The 17,746-nt window shown below is 43.1% G+C and overlaps 1 protein-coding gene across 4 annotated transcripts in view; it reads left to right on the top strand.

Moving 5' to 3' along the window:
- The first annotated feature begins 1,301 nt into the window (after positions 1-1,301).
- The window catches only part of PCSK5 (proprotein convertase subtilisin/kexin type 5), a 303,081-nt gene continuing 286,636 nt past the window's right edge, over positions 1,302-17,746 (top strand). For 2 of the 4 annotated variants that reach the window (XM_074953228.1, XM_074953229.1), the window contains exon 1: positions 1,302-2,082. In XM_074953228.1, the coding sequence (XP_074809329.1) occupies positions 1,885-2,082 (198 nt within the window). In that variant the 5' untranslated portion in view covers positions 1,302-1,884. The remainder of the gene's footprint in view (positions 2,083-17,746) is intronic. The other 2 variants (XM_074953230.1, XM_074953227.1) reach the window with 2 other exon arrangements.

Here is a 17,746-nt window from a genome sequence, read left to right as displayed (position 1 = left end):
AATAATACTTTGAATTTATATAGTGCTTTTAATTTTCAGCTAGCTTTACAAACACTAATGAATCCTCACAACTCCCCTGGGAGGCAGATACATTGGTTTATGTATCCCCATTTTACAGATAAACCAAGGCTACGTTAAATGACTTGTTCAAGGTCACAAGGGAGCTATCATTGGCTGGCAGCAAATATGAGCATTTGCTTCAGGAAAACACTTTGGCACACACTTAAAGCATGTGAGTAATGCCATTGAAGACAACATTACTATTCATATACTTATTAAGAGCTACCATTAGAACTCATGAGGTCCTCATACACAGTTCTGGGCTCAGACCACTAGCCTATCCTTCTCTAAAACTAAGCCTTTTTGTATAATTGGTGATGATATAATGCAATATTCGATATTCTTAGATACTCTTCAAAGACATTACATATTTATTATATACATTTCAAAAGCATCTGTTGCCACAGCATCCAGTGCTCCCACATAAAATATCTAATATTTATACTATCATATGTTTTAAAATATAGTTGATGTGTGTGGATTTTTATTTTTCAGTGTTACTATGAAATAATATTTTCAAAATAATTAATATGTCAAGGACTACAAAGACAATCCTCCAACTCATCCCTAGCAGGGTATTATGAGGTGTGGCATAATTAGAACTAAAATTTTAATTCTGACTAACATTTTATATTGCAATAGCATCGCCATTTCAGTCAGGTTGGGTCCTCATTGTGCTAGGCATTGTACAAACACATAGTCAGTGGCAATCCTTGACCCAAAGAACTTATAATTGAAAAGAATTATGTTTATATGACAGGTATTTGAAATGTTTTATCCTGGATGATAAAGAAATGAGAGGGTTGATTTTATTCATGTGACAGGTTTTTTATGTGCAATTCTAGGTGTCTGTTTTTCTGTGCTGGTGTTGAGCACACTTTCTTTTATTATTATTGCAATGTATAAAGATATACACTATAAACTTCTGATGCATGGTTTTGGAGTTGGGTTTAGCATGTCTGTGCATGTGTACTCTAGGATGTGGCTGCACGCCTGGTGATGATACCATGTACGTTTACTATTATGCGCGGTTCTTTGCACTGAAATAAATAATGAATTGAATCAAATCCACATCCCTTGCTGGCTGTTTGTTTTCGGTCGTGGGATCATCTCGCGCTGTTTGTTTAAGGCTTTTGTATTTGTAATGGGAAAAGGAAGGCGCTAGGACCGGGCTGGCTCCTGGTATCAGCCGGGAGGGAACTGGAGGAGAGAAGGGGGGTGCACAGTGACTTATGCAGAGAAGGCGCTGCTGCCATTTCCACTCACACTCCGCACTCACTACTCAGAGGGAGGGAGGCAGGGAGGGAGGGAGGTTACACAGGCTGACTGAACTGAGGAGCTCAGCTGCCAACACTCAACACTGCCTGCTGCTGCTGCTGCTGTACTCTGGGCAAGGGGAGGGAGGGAGAAAGAAAAGGAGAAGAAGAAAATAAAGAAAGAGAGAGAGCAGATAAGTAGAGGGGGGAAATCTGAGAAAGAAGGAAAAGCAAAGGACACCTCCCTCCCTACAGAGAGAAGACTTCCCATGTAGCAGGGGAACGAGGGAGAAGCCTGAAGCTCAGCAACTGAGAGAGAAACAAGTTACTTAATCCCTGGAGAGAGGAGGGACATTAATAATAACAACAGTTGCTGATGATAATAATCATACATAACCGCTAATAATTTAAACCCAAAGAAAGTTCAATGCAATATTCGAAGCTATTTCTGGTTGCCTCTTCGGGGTAACTTTGGAAGGCGTGCTGCTGCTGGTGTCGCCTGGAGGTGAGAGAGGAGCCTCGGAAGAAGGAAGAAGTTTCGTGGGGCTTGTTTGCACAGGAGGAGAAGATGGGCTGGAAGAGTCGCTGCTGCTGGGGAGGCGGAGGAGGAGGGGACCGTCTCTGCCTGCTCACCCTCTTGCTGGGGTTCCTGCTACCCGCCTGCAGGACTCGAATGTACACCAACCACTGGGCTGTGAGGATAACTGGGGGGCACCAGGAAGCCAGCAGGATAGCTAGCAAATACGGATACGTCAATATAGGACAGGTAACCCTCCTTCAAACTACATGCACTACTTTCTAGCAGATGGTAACGTTGCAGATGCCGCAGGCAGGACCTTCTCCCCCGTCTGCTGCTGCTCGGTCTGGGCTGGCACAAAGTTAAGCAAGGGAGCGCAGGGCAATGGAAGGGGCAGATCGAAGTTTGCCCTTAGGTCTAGATTCCTCGGAGCCGTTCCCCGCCTGCAGCGTGTGTGGAGAGTCCTGTTCGAGTCAGCAGGGATCTGTTTGTGGCTGAATCCTGCCGGTGGATTGTAGTTGCAGGGGACTGTTTCTCCCCTTGGGTTTGTTTTGCGTGGCTGCGTGCCGGGTTTATTTTAGGCCAGGTGTAACACGTATGTTTTAATTGTATGTGTGTGTCCCGGGTGCCAGTGCTCTGGGGGGATGACGGGAGTGTGCAATGCACAACAACAGCAGGAGACAGAAGTTTCTCCCTGCAGACACTTTTGGGGAGGGATTGTGCGAGGGAGGGCGGGGGATGTTCTCTGTGCAGCGCCGTGGGCATTTCTCAGACAGCTTCTCACGAGGTGGGAGCGTGCAAAACACCCAGCCAGGAGACGTTTGAAACTTCCTGCGTTCAGACAGTGGCTCTAGCAGCAGGAGTGAGAGGGGAGGGGAAGACAAACACCCAGCTTCCCCTCCTCCCCCCCCGTCTCCCCCGATTCCTCGTCTTTGTCCTAGGGCTTGGGAGGGTTGGGGGAAGATTACTGTCTCGGAGTGATTCAACCAGGTAAAGGAACGGGGGCTGGGGTTTTAAAATGCAGTGAGAATCGGTGCTTAGAAAAGGTGCCCCGGTTGTTATTTGTGATGGTTATGAATGTAAAATAAAGATCAGTTCATGGCGGGGGGTGGGGGAGATGACTGATGATAACATGGACACAGCGCTAAAGCCAAAATACGCGCTGGTTCCGCCAGGTAAATTTCCGGCTAAACTTGGAATCCTGCCCGCCGCCGCAAGCTGTACTGGGGGGTGGAGGGGGGGGGGAGTTCAGGGGAACACGTTTGTCACGGAAATTAAATGCATCTAAGAAATTACCCTTGCCCCTGCTGACGCTGGGTGGAAGTGGCTCCACTGCGGATCGGAGCCGTCTGCCGCTAGGGACGTGTTTGTGAAGGGGGAGGGGGTAGGAGATAGCTTGGGGGCAAGGAGTATCCGCTCTGTCCAAGCTATCGGAGCATCTAGCCCTCCCACAGCTTTCCCCACCTCCAAGCGCCTCATTCCATTTGTGCCGTTTCAGAGCATGAACTTTGAGCTCAGTCCCTGAAAATCAGCTCTCCCCTGAACAAGCAGACTAGGGACTAGGAGGACACAGCTGCTGCTATTGCCAAGGTGGGAGTGGGGGAGTTTCTAGCCCCCATTTTGGACACCTTCCGGAGCGACAGGTTACGAGGAAGGAGGAGGAGGTGGCGAAAGGGTCGCCCTTTGTGCCCTTAGATGCCTGCATGTCGTCTTGCTGCCGCTCCGATTTGTAGCAGGCAGCTTGGAGAGAGAGAAATAAACCAGACTAGCCCTGTTAAAAATCCGGTTGTGCATGGACAGGGGGAAATATTGAGGCTGAGAAGAGGAAATGTGCCGTGTCTGCACAGAGGGCATTCGAGGGCTGATGTACGGAATCTGACTGGGCTTGTGCTCAGAGATCTAGACTTTCCATATCTCGGTAAAGGGAAGCATGCCTGTCAATGCCCGGGAAACACTGATTTCCTAAATTGTACATATGTACAATAAAATTACTTCCTCCTTTCTCCAGTTTATAATAAAACTGGAAAGAGGGAGAAGTAAAATCTTGAAGTCAAGCAAATTTAACACAAAATCATACAGATCTTCCTTGATCTATGCCTAGTCAGTTAGAAAACATGGGGACTCTGCTGAATCCACAGATGCTTAGTTAGAAAACACCTGGACCTGTCTGGATCCAAAAACAGACCATGAGAAAATTATTGGATCCAGACACTTGGAGTGAGGAAACATCTGGTCACATTTAGGAAGTACTCTGTTGCTGCATCTAGGCACAGATACTACAGTGAGAAAAAAGAGTTAAGGTACCCTTTTTCTGATGTGCACCCTGCCATACTGTATCACACATTTCTAGGGATTTAGCCTTATAAAGTGTGAGTTGTTATCCAATGCATGGCAAACTGAGTGCTTAAAAATAAACAATACTGTTTTGCAATTAGTTTTTCTGGGTGCACTTTTAATTATACCAATTAAAAGTTTAGAACACAAGATTTAACATATACAGAAGACCTCTTCATCTCATGCAAGAAATTCACAAAAATACAGCTGCACTTCAGATCTTTTTCACCCCATCAGATCAAAGGACAGTAACACTCACCCAGTTGTTAGTATAATAAAATCAGTTCACACATACTGTATCATTGTACTGAAAGTTTCAAATGTACTTCTCAGTTGTTCCTTGTCCTTCATTTTATATCTTAATCTGGAATAGTGCACATTTATTATTGTTAATTATTTACCTCAAACAATGTGGAACACAAACATTGAAATTATAGAAAATATGAAATACAAATAGTTAAATCTCCAAAAGGGCTGAATCCCAGCTTCCCTTTTTGTTCCCACAGTCAGGTAGTTCGAGGCACAAATAATCCTATTTAGGGGCACAAAATTATGGGGGAAAATGTATATGTGCAAATTGCACCCACTCTTTGGAAAATTTGGCTCCAAATTGCCATTTATATAAAATAAGTGAATCCAAAATTATAGCTACCTGCCCTATTGTTTTAGTGTCCCTTATTCTGCCTTTTTCCTTTTTTGTATCTTCATATTTGGGCCTCAGTAGTTTGAGCATTATCATATTGTTCAAGTACAGAAACAGGCAATATACTAAGATGTATGGAGAAGGATTCTCTTCTGCCCCTTGTCTTATTTGCCATGCCAGATGGCTCATTTAGGGCCTGACCCTGCATTCTTTGCACACCCAAACCTACCATTGGATAAATACGGAAAGCAGTAAGTAGCTTTTGTCTTCTTATATGTCAGTAAAGTGCCGTGTATACACCCATGGCCTTATATCAATAATACATACATTGCTGATCAGGTGTGCAGATAGGGAGGGGACAAAATACAGAGCATAAAAGTAATGGACAATTGGAAAATGCATAAATAGATCTAAAATTAAAGGAGTGCATAATGCTGATGCCCTTCATGTAAGTATTATTTAGGTATGCAGATGTGCGGTATGCAAATAAAAGGAAGAATATAGGAATATATTAACTGGGAAATGTGTTTTTGAGGGAACAAGTGAGCATTAGTGATGGCATGAACAAGTCTGGTAGTTGATTCCCAGGCTCATTCTGCTTGCTACCAAGCTTTAAACAGGAAAAAGCTGGCAGTGGACATATGCTAAAACATTCATAGAGATTACTACACATGTTTTGGCTACTGGATGTCATTTTTCTCATCAAATAGAGATCCCAGAGCATGGTTTATTGCATATTTATGTGGTCTGAAGAGTGGTATGCATTTCATTTCCCAGAGTTTCATGGCTGTGTGAAGTTCACTTTAGGTCTGGCACTTTTAAGTTTCTGGTTACTCCTCGTGAAATGTTCTCCAAATGGCATTTTTGCATCAGAGTGTTCATTAGTGTGTCCCTCGGCATTCATGTGAGGAATCTGTTCTGTTCTATTCCATGCCCCACCCCTGCTCTGAAAATTTGGTACCATTTTCATCAGGTTGCCAGATTGTTGGGTCTTCAGGTGTATGACATTGATTCTACATCCCTTGTTACCTTGTGGATAGCACAGAATTATGCCATTCAGAGTGTACTAATACAATTCAAAAGAATTATGGCACCATTCTTGAAAAGTATAACAGAACGTATGTAATCTCTACATGTGAAACAAAGCATACAGGTTATCTTGCAGGTAGCATATGTAGATTTTATAGAGCACAGGTGAAAAGAGATTTGAGGGTTAAGTTTTAAGGACAATGATTAAGGAAAGGAAAATTGGGAAGTTCAAGGCGTAGGATTTGGCTGTCTTTTTATTAGGGAGATTTAGAAGTCACAGACAAGGGAGAAGTGATGGTTGCTAACATGGATTTGAAGAGTGAAGGAATCAATCTGACCCCCAAAAAAAGGATGGAAAGTGAGGGAGAAAAATCTATGCCAAGGACAGCCAGAGATGAGAATCTACTATTTATTGTGGCGAGCCAATGGGAAGTGGCTGAAAGAAATCTGATAGTTATGGAGTACAGGGAATAGACGGAACAGGACAAGATAAATTCAAAAGGATTGTGAAAAGTATTGTGATTTGATATCTGGTGCACTATTAAGACACTTAAAGTAACCAGTTAGCAGAGTCCTTTTCCAGTGGCAGAACTTGCTGCGTGTGCAACCTGTATATTATGGCAGCCAAGATGGTTAGGATTTTGGTTTTGTAGACAGTGTTACTGCCAGGTGACCTGAAAGGGAGCCTTCTTCTGATTGGGTCAGTAGGAGCTGTGCTATGCTTATTTTGGCTTGAAGTTGCTCATTGCAAATCTTATGGAAGAACAGATCCATAAACAATCTGAAATGGACAAGAACATGGGATATTACCACCTCCAGAGAGAAGTAAAGGGACAGGGAGCTGCGTTTACCACCTCCAGAGAGAAGTAAAGGGACATGGAGCTGCGTTTTTGGGTAATTGAAGATTTGAGAGTTGGGCTTTACAAAGAATGTGTAGAAGGCAAAATCTTGGCTCTTTAAAATCAGTGTGAGTCTTGCAATTGACTTCAGCAGGCATTTTACCCAAAGGAACAAAAGAACTACAAGAGTCTAGATAAGACACAATAAGGTCATATATAAGAACTGATGTCTAATATGGACAGTGTTTCAGAGGTTTTTGTGGGCAAAAGATTTTGCAAACCAGGAAGATCCCAGCGATATTGTCAATTGACTGAGTTGAACGGAGGGGAGCAGTAGAGAGGCAGGGCTTTGCTTCAGGGTGCTTTTGTTACCAGTTGATCTATCCATTTTGAATGAGTGGAGATGAAAGAAGTTATGAGAAAAAGCAAGCCAGAGGATGAGATTTAGGCAGGCTGCAAGTTAATTTAGGGATAAAAGAGGAAAGATGGTATAAGTTTTGGATTTTATCTGCAGAGAAGTGATACTCAATGTTGACTTGAGAAAAGAGATGATCAGTGGAGATGAAATAATGGGCAGGGGGTTGTGAAATGAAGTTCAGACAATACACTGGAAAGGGCTGTAGAACATATGTTTTATGGGTTGTTGTTTTTTTGTGCTTTAACGGTTCCTTGGGGATGCATGTAAGTTAGCCCTTGTGTATTTTGCTTTGTTTGGGTGATTGGTAGTAAAATATAACAAGTGGTCCTTGAAATATCTGTTTGTTTTCATTGTCCAGCTGGTGTCTTAGTCCTGGCCATGGCTAGAAAAACTAATCAGACACCAGATGACTAGATCAATTAGTCAGGGGTAGATGTGATAGATGGATGAGGGAGGGGCCACTAATGAGGTCCAGAGGCAAAATGTTGGAGAGAAGCCCAGCTCCCTGCTACTTGCAGTTCCTGGTCAGATGGAGGATGGAGAGATTTCTACCAGTGTACTGTCTGTGAACCTTGCTTAGGGGCTTCATCTTTTATTTCAGTCTCTGACTAGTTGGTAGTTGATGAACTTGAAGCTCCAGTCTTCTTTACTTCCCTCAAAGGAAGAAGGAGTTTTCTGTTACTTCTCTCACTGCATGGCCTCCTGGCAGACACAAGCTGGGAAAGGAAGAGGTTTTTGCTAAGCAACCCTTTCCTAGGCTCCATTTTTTTCATCCTCCTTTCCTGTGAATAACTCCAGTACTGTCTGTGCTGTTGGTGGTATTTTTTTCTTACCTTTACAAGCATGAAATTGACATGAGTCTTGACAATTGTACTGTCACCCATAGTTATTTGAATAGCTGCAGTGAAACTAACCAGAATGTTATTAATTTCGTTCTTCTCTGGCTTGGGAAAGCAATGAACAGCAGCTGAGGTGTCAGGAAGATGACACTGCAGAACATTTGATTTGTGTTTGGAAGATTGTCTTCCTAAACATGAGGGCTAGAAATTTTTGTTTTTAAAAGGAAAGCCAAAATCCTGCAGAAATTGATGATATAGGTCCCCTTATTGGTTCTGACAAGTGGGCAAATGGATTTTTCAAGCCTGAATTTGTTCACTAGGTTTTTTGTTTTGGTAAGAATGTCTTACCGATGAAGGCTCATTTTGATAACTGTAGGTAGTGCTGTAGATTTTGTGCATATTAATTCACACTGTTGGACCTGATTTCGCTTACACTTAAATCAGTGGGAGTGTTTCCATCTACTTTAATGGGAGCTGGATCAGGGCCATAGTGCTTAGTTATTGACAGTAGGCCTAGTGTAAATCAATAATAACTCCATTAAAGCCAACAGAGTTACCCTAGTGTAAAGCCAGTGTAAGTGACAGTCCCAAAGCTTAGTTTGTTAGAGTGGGCTTTTGTATGACAGAGGTATCTTAAGTGATGACATAATATCCTGAATTTTGATTTTTAGTGATGACATTTTTGTTTGTTTCTTAAGAAGGGGGGATTCTGGCCCACTCTAAATAGGCAGTTGGTGATTCCTTTGTTGTGTGGGAATCCCTGGCTGGCATAAAGCTGTCTCTACACCATTCCCTCCCAGCTGTACCAAGAATGGGGCTGCAGTGCACTTTATTGAACCCTGACCAGAATAATGGCCCCCTGGGGAGGCTGTTACAAGTTGGTATAATATAGAGCACTCTATAGGTTGCTTTAAGTTACACTGTGATTGACCAATAGTTACAGGGTGACATATCTCCTCCCCTTGCCCCACATTATACTGAGCAGAGCTCTAGCACTGAGCTGAGTATCTGTTGCTAAATCTTGGAACCACCTTACATTGGCTGTCTAGAGATAGAAGCTGTTGAAGGATTTATTAAAATCATGTAGTGTGTTTTGCACTTTGTTCAATTGTTTGCAGTGTTGTTGTAGCCATATTGGTCACAGGATAAGAGATGGACAAGGTAGGTGAGGTAATATCTTTTATGGACCTTCCACCAATAGAATTTGGTCCAATCAAAGATACTATCTCACCTACCTTGACTTTGTCCAGTTGACAGATCATAGAATCATAGAATATCAGGGTTGGAAGGGACCTCAGGAGGTCGTCTAGTCCAACCCCCTGCTCAAAGCAGGACCAATCCCCAACTAAATCATCCTAGCCAGGACTTTGTCAAGCCTGACCTTAAAAACCACAAAGGAAGGAGATTCCACTACCTCCCTAGGTAACGCATTCCAGTGCTTCACCACCCTCCTAGTGAAAAAGTTTTTCCTAATATCCAACCTAAACCTCCCCCACTGCAACTTGAGACCATTACTCCTTGTTCTGTCATCAGCTACCACTGAGAACAGTTTAGATCCATCCTGTTTGGAACCCCCTTTCAGGTAGTTGAAAGCAGCTATCAAATCCCCCCTCATTCTTCTCTTCCGCAGACTAAACAATCCCAGTTCCCTCAGCCTCTCCTCATAGGTCATGTGTTCCAGTCCCATAATCATTTTTGTTGCCCTCCGTTGTACACTTTCCAATTTTTCCACATCCTTCTTGTAGTGTGGGGCCCAAAACTGGACACAGCACTCCAGATGAGGCCGCACCAAAGTCGAATAGAGGGTAACGATCATGTCCCTTGATCTGCTGACAATGCCCCTACTTATACAGCCCAAAATGCCGTTAGCCTTCTTGGCAACAAGGGCACACTGTTGACTCATATCCAGCTTCTTGTCCACTGTAACCCCTTGGTCCTTTTCTGCAGAACTGCTGCCTAGCCATTCGATCCCTAGTCTGTAGCGGTGCATGGAATTCTTCCGTCCTAAGTGCAGGACTCTCCACTGGTCCTTGTTGATCCTCATCAGATTTCTTTTGGCCCAATCCTCTAATTTGTCTAGGTCCCTCTGTATCCTATCCCTACCCTCCAGTGTATTGCCCACTCCTCCCCGTTTAGATATGTTGTAACTCCATTGATATACAATGGTTTATCATTATTCAGTGAGAGAAAAGGAAGCTTTTTTTGATACAGCCATGAAAATGATAGTATACTGATACGTCATCTTAGTTCCCATAGTTTTCCTTGTTTCCTGAAGTACAGCTTCTCACTGGAAATACATTTGTGGTTTAGTGCTAACATGTTCTCAATACAGTGCAGAAAGGGATGCTAGTTTAGTGACACATGACCTGAGAAGAGGTTTAAAAGCCAGCAGCTCTAATTCTGGCTCTGACACTGATGCTTTCCATGGTCTTGGGAAAATCACTTAACCCTGTCTTCCTCCACTTCTCATTGTATAAATAGGGGGCTGATAATTAGGGATGGGTGCATGAGTTTCCTCTAATTTCAAATATTGTGCCTTCAAAGTAAGGAATGGGCGGTGAACCTTTTGAGGTTTGTGTTCAGTTTGTTTTGCCAGTTCCCGTCTGCTGCTGCCAGCCTCAGCTCTGAGCCTAGAGTACTGCTCCTAGCTCAGGCGGGGCACTCTACCTCTTCCTACTCGTGCAAGTAGAGTGGGAGAGAGAAGAGGCTTCTACCCCTGAAAAGAGGGAAGGGATGAAGATTTCCTTTCTGTGGCTCCAATGGAGAATAGGAATGGAATAAAAAACAATCTGTTGCGTCCATACTAAAGTGAAGTAGGGGTGAAGACTCTTTGCTCCTTTCCTTGATTCAAGGGAAGGGGTGAATATATAGGTACCCTCCCCATCCCCACAACTCCTCCCTTCACACCTTGATTGTCCCAACAGATCGTCCCTTCCCTTCTACAGATTTCGTCTGTGTAAAGGCGGCTAGTGACCTACCCTTACCTTTCCGTCATCTTCTGGAGGAAACAGTCTACTTCTTCCCCAGTATTCTGCATTGGGCAAGGCAATAAGGACACTCAGTGTTACAAGGATAGTGTACTAAGCTCTAATATATGAGGAGCCAACCTGTGGCCATTGCAGATTACAGTATTATGTTATGGGTCTGTGCTTTGTAAAGATTTTATTTGAAAAGTCTCGGCTGAACCATAAGGTCAGGAGTGTTGTATGGGATTTTAGTGCTTTTAGGCCAGTAAATCACACAAACAGCGAATAAATATTAATCAGATTCAAACCTGAAGATCTAGCAAAGGCACAGAGAAGCTGTTGTTGAAAGAAGAAAGATTGATTGTTCAGAAAGATTGAGTAGAATGGCTGCTAGCAACTTTCCAGTCCTAATGGGTTAAAGGGAGATTGCTGTTAACTCGATAGTTTCATTTAAGTCAGAAGATTACAAAAAATTGCAGTTGAACTAGAAAAGAAAGATCCTAAAATAAGGATTGCTTCTTTTCATTGAGTGAGAGTAAAAGACTGCTGCTGGAGTTACCAGCATCTCCCACTGGCTGATGCAGCAAAGCAAGATGATAGACCCTTGATGCTCTGTAGAAGCATTTTCAGCCACTCAGGACTGTTATATTTAAAGATTTAATACAAAAGACAGGTTTCAGAGTAACAGCCGTGTTAGTCTGTATTCATAAAAAGAAAAAAGAAAAGGAGTACTTGTGGCACCTTAGAGACTAACCAGTTTATTTGAGCATGAGCTTTCGTGAGCTACAGCTCACTTCATCGGATGCATAGCATTATTTTCCACTGAATGCATCCGATGAAGTGAGCTGTAGCTCACGAAAGCTCATGCTCAAATAAACTGGTTAGTCTCTAAGGTGTCACAAGTACTCCTTTTCTTTTTTCTTTTTACGAATACAAAAGACAGGTTTCAGAGTAGCAGCCATGTTAGTCTGTATCCACAAAAAGAAAAGGAGGACTTGTGGCACCTTAGAGACTAACAAATTGATTTGAGCATAAGCTTTTGTGAACTACAGCTCACTTCATTGGATGCATTCAGTGGAAAATAAGCTTTCATGAGCTACAGCTCACTTCATCGGATGCATTCAGTGGTTTTCCACTGAATGCATCCGATGAAGTGAGCTGTAGCTCACGAAAGCTTATGCTCTAATAAATTTGTTAGTCTCTAAGGTGCCACAAGTACTCCTTTTCTTTTATACAAAAGACAGGACACTTAGATCTCAGGTCAGTAGGTCACGAAACTGAGACAGAGCACAGCCACATGAGAATTTGGGACTTTGCATAATAAGCTTATATAGCCTGGGCATCACAGATACAGGTACCAGAGCTAAGATGTTAAAAGATCCTAAACTAGATATGTTATGAGCGATGTACAGAGATAGTGAAATTGCACAGATGTAGCTGAGAAAATTAAATACAGGCCATACTGAGGTAAACTTTATGGGGAAAAAACTCAGCTGAACAAGAAAGAAAGGCCGAGTTATAAACAACTACAACACTACAGAGAGAGCACAACACACGGACTGTCTGCTGCTGCTATTGTGCTAGCAGACATTCTGGGGTCAGCAAGAAGTGTCCACCTTCTGAAGAGATCTGTAGAAAATAAAAGGAAAAGCATATTTTTGCAAAGCTTGCAGGCAGCAAAGCAGCAAAATAAGACACATATGGCAGAATACAAAGAGGAGAGCATATCTGATGAATCCATATTCAGCATTCGATATCTTGTAGGTGCAGTTAAGACTAAAGTAAAACAGCGGTTTATGTTACTGAATGTGAGCGCTGGTAAGGACATGGGTAACGAAACCATGTGCCAAATATGCTGTGGATCCACATGCAAACTAATAATCTACATAGATTATTTTAAATAAGACGAGGGGAATCTGGCTTTACAATATAGTGGAGTCAAGATACCATTATATGATGATTCTTATATGAAGGCCTTAGGTCAGGAGTGGACAAACTTTTTGGCCTGAGGACTACATCAGGGAATAGAAATTGTATGGCAGGCCATGAATGCTCACAAAATTCGGGTTGGGGTGCGGGAGGGGGTGAGGGCTCTGTTTGGGGGTGCGGGCTCTGGGGTGGGGCTGGGGATGAGGAGTGTGAGGTGTAGGAGGGTGCTCTGGGCTGGGACCAAGGGGTTCAGAGGGCGGGAGGGGGATCAGGGCTGGGGCAAGGGGTTGGGGCATGGGGAGAGGCTCGGGGTGCAGGCTCCAAGTGATGCTTACCTCAAGCGGCTCCTGGAAGCAGTGGCATGTCCCTTCTCCGGCTCCTACGCATGGAGCGGCCCCCGACCCTGCTAGAGCATCGGAGTGGGGCCATGCAGCTGCTTCCAGGAGCTGCGTGGTGCGGCCCCCAACCCTGCACCCCGGAGCAGGGCCATGCTGTGGTGCCCTGGCACCCCAGCGGGAGTGCCAGAACAGGGCCAAGCAGCATGGTGTGGCCCCCGACCCGGCACCCCAGGCTGGAGCGCCAGAGCGGGGCAACCCCAGACCCCGCTCCCCAGTGGGAGCTTGCGGGCCGGCTTAAAACGGCCCACCCCTGCCTTAGGTAAATGCACCCTGAGCTACATTTATAAGAATGAATTATGATTTAAACTTTCAAGTAGTGAAAGGGGTGAAGGAGCCTTTTCTCTTAGTAACCGTGGCAAAAGGCTCAGAGTGAATCAATAAAAATGGACACTGAATCCAAAGATGATACCAAAAGATAATGGCTGGCAATGGGGATCTGTTTCATGTACTTGGTTGCCTGCTAGGAAAGTACTATTTGAGATGGACCCAAAGTCAAGGAAGCAAAATTACCAGTAGTGTTAAAAACACAGCTCAGAGTAAAAACAATCTCAAACTGAAAATGAAATTAGGACTTTGGCTGTTCTCTAGATAGGGCATCTGCTCACAGATGAAGCTGCACATCTAACTCCTGAGAAATTCTAGGAATACCCGGGAGAAAAAATGTCAAGCAATACAACACTTTATGGAATTTGTGAATACCTTACAAAATTTCTGCCCCACCCCTCTGATGTGTATAAGTAACAGACAAGGATCCTGTCTGGAAATGACAAAGCAATTAAACAGGTAAAAGAATTTGTCAGCCAGTACCCAGTACTTAAGTGCAAAGATGTACTTGGGTGCATACTTAGGGGATGCTCCAATTCAGCGCAATGCAAATGAGAAGGAACTAGGTGCAACCTTACTACAGGAAAGGCCTCCAAGCAGCTTTTGTGTCAAGCTCACTTTTGCTTACACAGCAACAGTATGCAGAGAGTGAAAAGAAGGGAGAGATTCATTTAGTACCTGCATGGTGGAGATGTGATCAGTGATGATGATGCAGACCATAAGCCTCCAGAAAACTGCTTTCATAAACCTTTTCTATTATCACAAATGCCTTCAATGTAGATTCATAGAAGAAATATAATTTGAAGTTACGTTATGGTAAACGATCAGAAATACACAAAGTAGATTTCCTATCTAGAGCAGCACTACCTCAGACATACGCTATATTTGAAACACTTGATCATAAGACATTAAAAAAAGATAGCTTTTGCTATCGAACTCGAGGAAATTAACTATGCTAAATTGCTTTGTAGCTGGATCAGCATCTAGCCTAGATAGCACAGCCTGGACAGCAAGATTAACTACTGAAGCCAGTGAAAACAACAGGTCTGTGTGGAAAATGTGGAAGCTGAGCAATAGTGCATAGAGTACAAAACAGAATTATATGCATATGAACCAGAGTTGCTATACCCAACATTATAAGACCTGAGACACTGGCAAGAATCCATGCTAGCACACAGAAACATGTAGTCACAAAGCCAGAATTACTGTTTATTAGACATACGTTGTTATAATTATTTACATTAGAGTAGTGCCCAGAGACCTGAATCAGGATTGGACTTCCGTTGTGCTTCAGTCCTCACTATTGTGAGGATTAATCGGTTGACATTAGTAACATGATGTGAAGATGAAAAGTGTTGTAGAAATGCTCAACAAAATTAATAGTAACAGTTGTAACAACAAGCTCTGATAACTCTCATGAACATATCACTGACCCAAATTTAACCTATGCTACTACATGAAAACATATTTCCTAAATAGTTGTATGCATGGTGTTTTATTTTGCATTTGTAAAGGACTTCTAGAAAAAAAATGCAGCCACTGACTATGGATCTGATCCTGCAAACATATGTCTGTAAAAGAAGTTATGCTCATGAGTAGGACTACTCAGGAGTGTAAAGTTACTCATGTGTCCACATCTTTGCAGAATTGGATCTTAGAATCATTAGGTTATAGAAAGAGAAGCAGCAGCCGGTCCACACTGTTGATCAACTCATGAGCCTTTTCATGCTGCCTGCATCTTTTCATCTATTTTTCCACTGTGTAAGTTAATGGAATGTTTCTTATTTGGTTGGTGACTTTCAGATAACAAGTATCCTACATTTTAGGGCAAAATCCTTCTGTGACATGCCACATTGAATCATGTGTCATGTCAGTAATGTTGAATGTCAAGCTGAGATAACCATCAACCTGAGAAATTGGGAAAATTCAGTTTTCTAACAGGAGGTCTGAAAACATTGAGGTTCAAATTCTGGCCTCATGTGCATAGATAACTCCACATGAAGTCAATAGGACTTGTTTCCATGCATAACTGGGGCAGAATTTGTCTATTAAAACAGGAACCAGTGTTACCTCTCCCAGGATTGTACCATATTAACTATATGTTTAATCTGTGGTAAACAATTAGGAAAATTTGGTTTCCTATCAGCAGCCTAGCATACTGTCAAATGTTACTAGACAAAAAAAGCATCTGTTATGGGGTCGTTAGGTTTGTCTCATTTTTGGTGAAGTAAAAGCAACCTTGAACTTTGCTCTTTTTTCCAAATGCAAGTAGGTCTTGCTCATGTTTGTTCTCTAGAGCCAAAATACAAATCTTAGCAGCATTTCTAGAACTCATGATTAAATCAGTTGCTACATTTGTACATGCATTCTTATTCAAATTGTGTGTGTGTGTGGGGGGGAGGAAGGCGCTGCATTTGTGCCTGTATGAGAGTTTATTGGGCAGTGAGGGCAATGTTGATATCTGTATGCTGTGTGCTAGAAATCTGAGACTAGAATCTGAGGGTGGCCTACATTTTTAGCTGTTTAACTTAATTAAAAGTAGCAGGTAGCCTTCACTTCTGGATAACAAGAAGTAGAGAACATTCTATTTATTAATTTTGGTGGAATTTCTTGTGCCTATTGATCTGGCAACCAGCTTTAAGTACAAACAATACACAAACCAAACAAAACAAAAAACCCACATAAATTATATCTGCTACTTATAGCACATGGTGGCACCACCTGTCACCTGATCCTGCACATCCTTATATGAAAATTTTTACTCACAAAGGTAGTAGATATGCCCCAAATATTAAACCTAAAGTAGCCTAAATTAATAGGCAAAATAAACTAAGCCAAAACCAAAAAGTCAACCAAATCCCACCCTAAAAAATGATCTGAAGCTCCTCAGGGCAAGTTGGTCTCTAGTGGGCCAGCCAGGAGGAATGAATTCCAAAGGCAGGGCCTTAAACTGAGAATGGCCTGCCACCAACAACACAACTGCATTGTTATGACAGGTTATAGAGTGAGCTGTGGTCCCTCAAATAGTGAGGCCCCAATCCATTCAGGGCTTTAAAGATCACAACCAGCAAGAAGTGAAAAGGGGAGTGAGTGCAGGGATGTGAGCACCAGCCTTACAAGCTCACAGTAGCTTTCCCAATTTAAGTAACAAGTAGGCAGCTACACTCTTTTGTCACTGAAGCTTATGGATAGTCTTCAAATGTAGCCTAACAGAATGTTCTAATTGTGTACTCTTGAGGAGACAGTGCCTACTTATCCATCATAATGTGAGCATTAAAGAGATGTGGTTGCAGCTACCTGGCCCATCACTGATTATACCCAAGAATCCAGGAGAATTAATGCCTTCCATCAGAGCCCCAGTGTAACAGGGTCTGACCCGAACTGGCATCAAGCCCTGACACCGTCTCAGATTTGTTTTCTTGAGCTTCTTAGCAACTGCCCCTAGACCCTTATGAGTCAAATACACTTCTGAGGATCTGGTTTATTGAAGCACAGATTGCATATCAGCTTATAGGACGTCTTTCCCCAACTCACCATTAATTCGGTTCCTTGCTGAGCTCAACAGTTCTTTCCCAAAACACAGATCTTGCTCCCTGGAGTTTCCTCAAACTTCTTAAGGCTTCTGCCCCTCATTGCAAAACTCCACTCAAGTCTTTCTGTCTGGCTACCATAGAAAACCCTTTTCCGGAGTTCTCTCTGACCCTACAGCTCCTGAAAGGGCATTCCTACTCCATGCAAGTCTCTTTCCTTTCTCTACTGATGGAACAGACTCCTTTTTATAGAAAGTTCCACCTACAGCCTGCTACCAAGTGAATCTGGTCACTTGACTCAGCCACCAGGCCAAGCCCATATCCATCATCAGGGGTGTGATCGCTCAACGTAGGTGGGGTTGCTGAGCTCCCAAAACGGGCCAGCGCACACTGGGGTACCTAGACTGTGGACTGCTTTGGCGAAGTCAATCGCATGTCATCAGTAATTGGTGCTGACACCACAACCGCCTACTCTTCTAGATGCTTCCCCTGCCAATGAGCAGTGTTTCCATCTTGTTAGGGTTGAGTCATTTCACTTTCTTGGTCATGTGCTGGGAACATAGTGAAACTGTTGCATTTGGATAAGGAGACATTGAGTTGACTGTAGCCTGCGAATGACATTAAAGCCCCAAACATGTAATAATCCCCCTAGTGTACATACATG

The sequence above is a fragment of the Natator depressus genome, chromosome 5, assembly GCF_965152275.1.
Source record: "Natator depressus isolate rNatDep1 chromosome 5, rNatDep2.hap1, whole genome shotgun sequence".
Lineage (NCBI taxonomy): Eukaryota > Metazoa > Chordata > Testudines > Cheloniidae > Natator > Natator depressus.
Note: the sequence above shows the minus strand (reverse complement) of the source record. Positions and strands in the feature narration are given on the sequence as shown.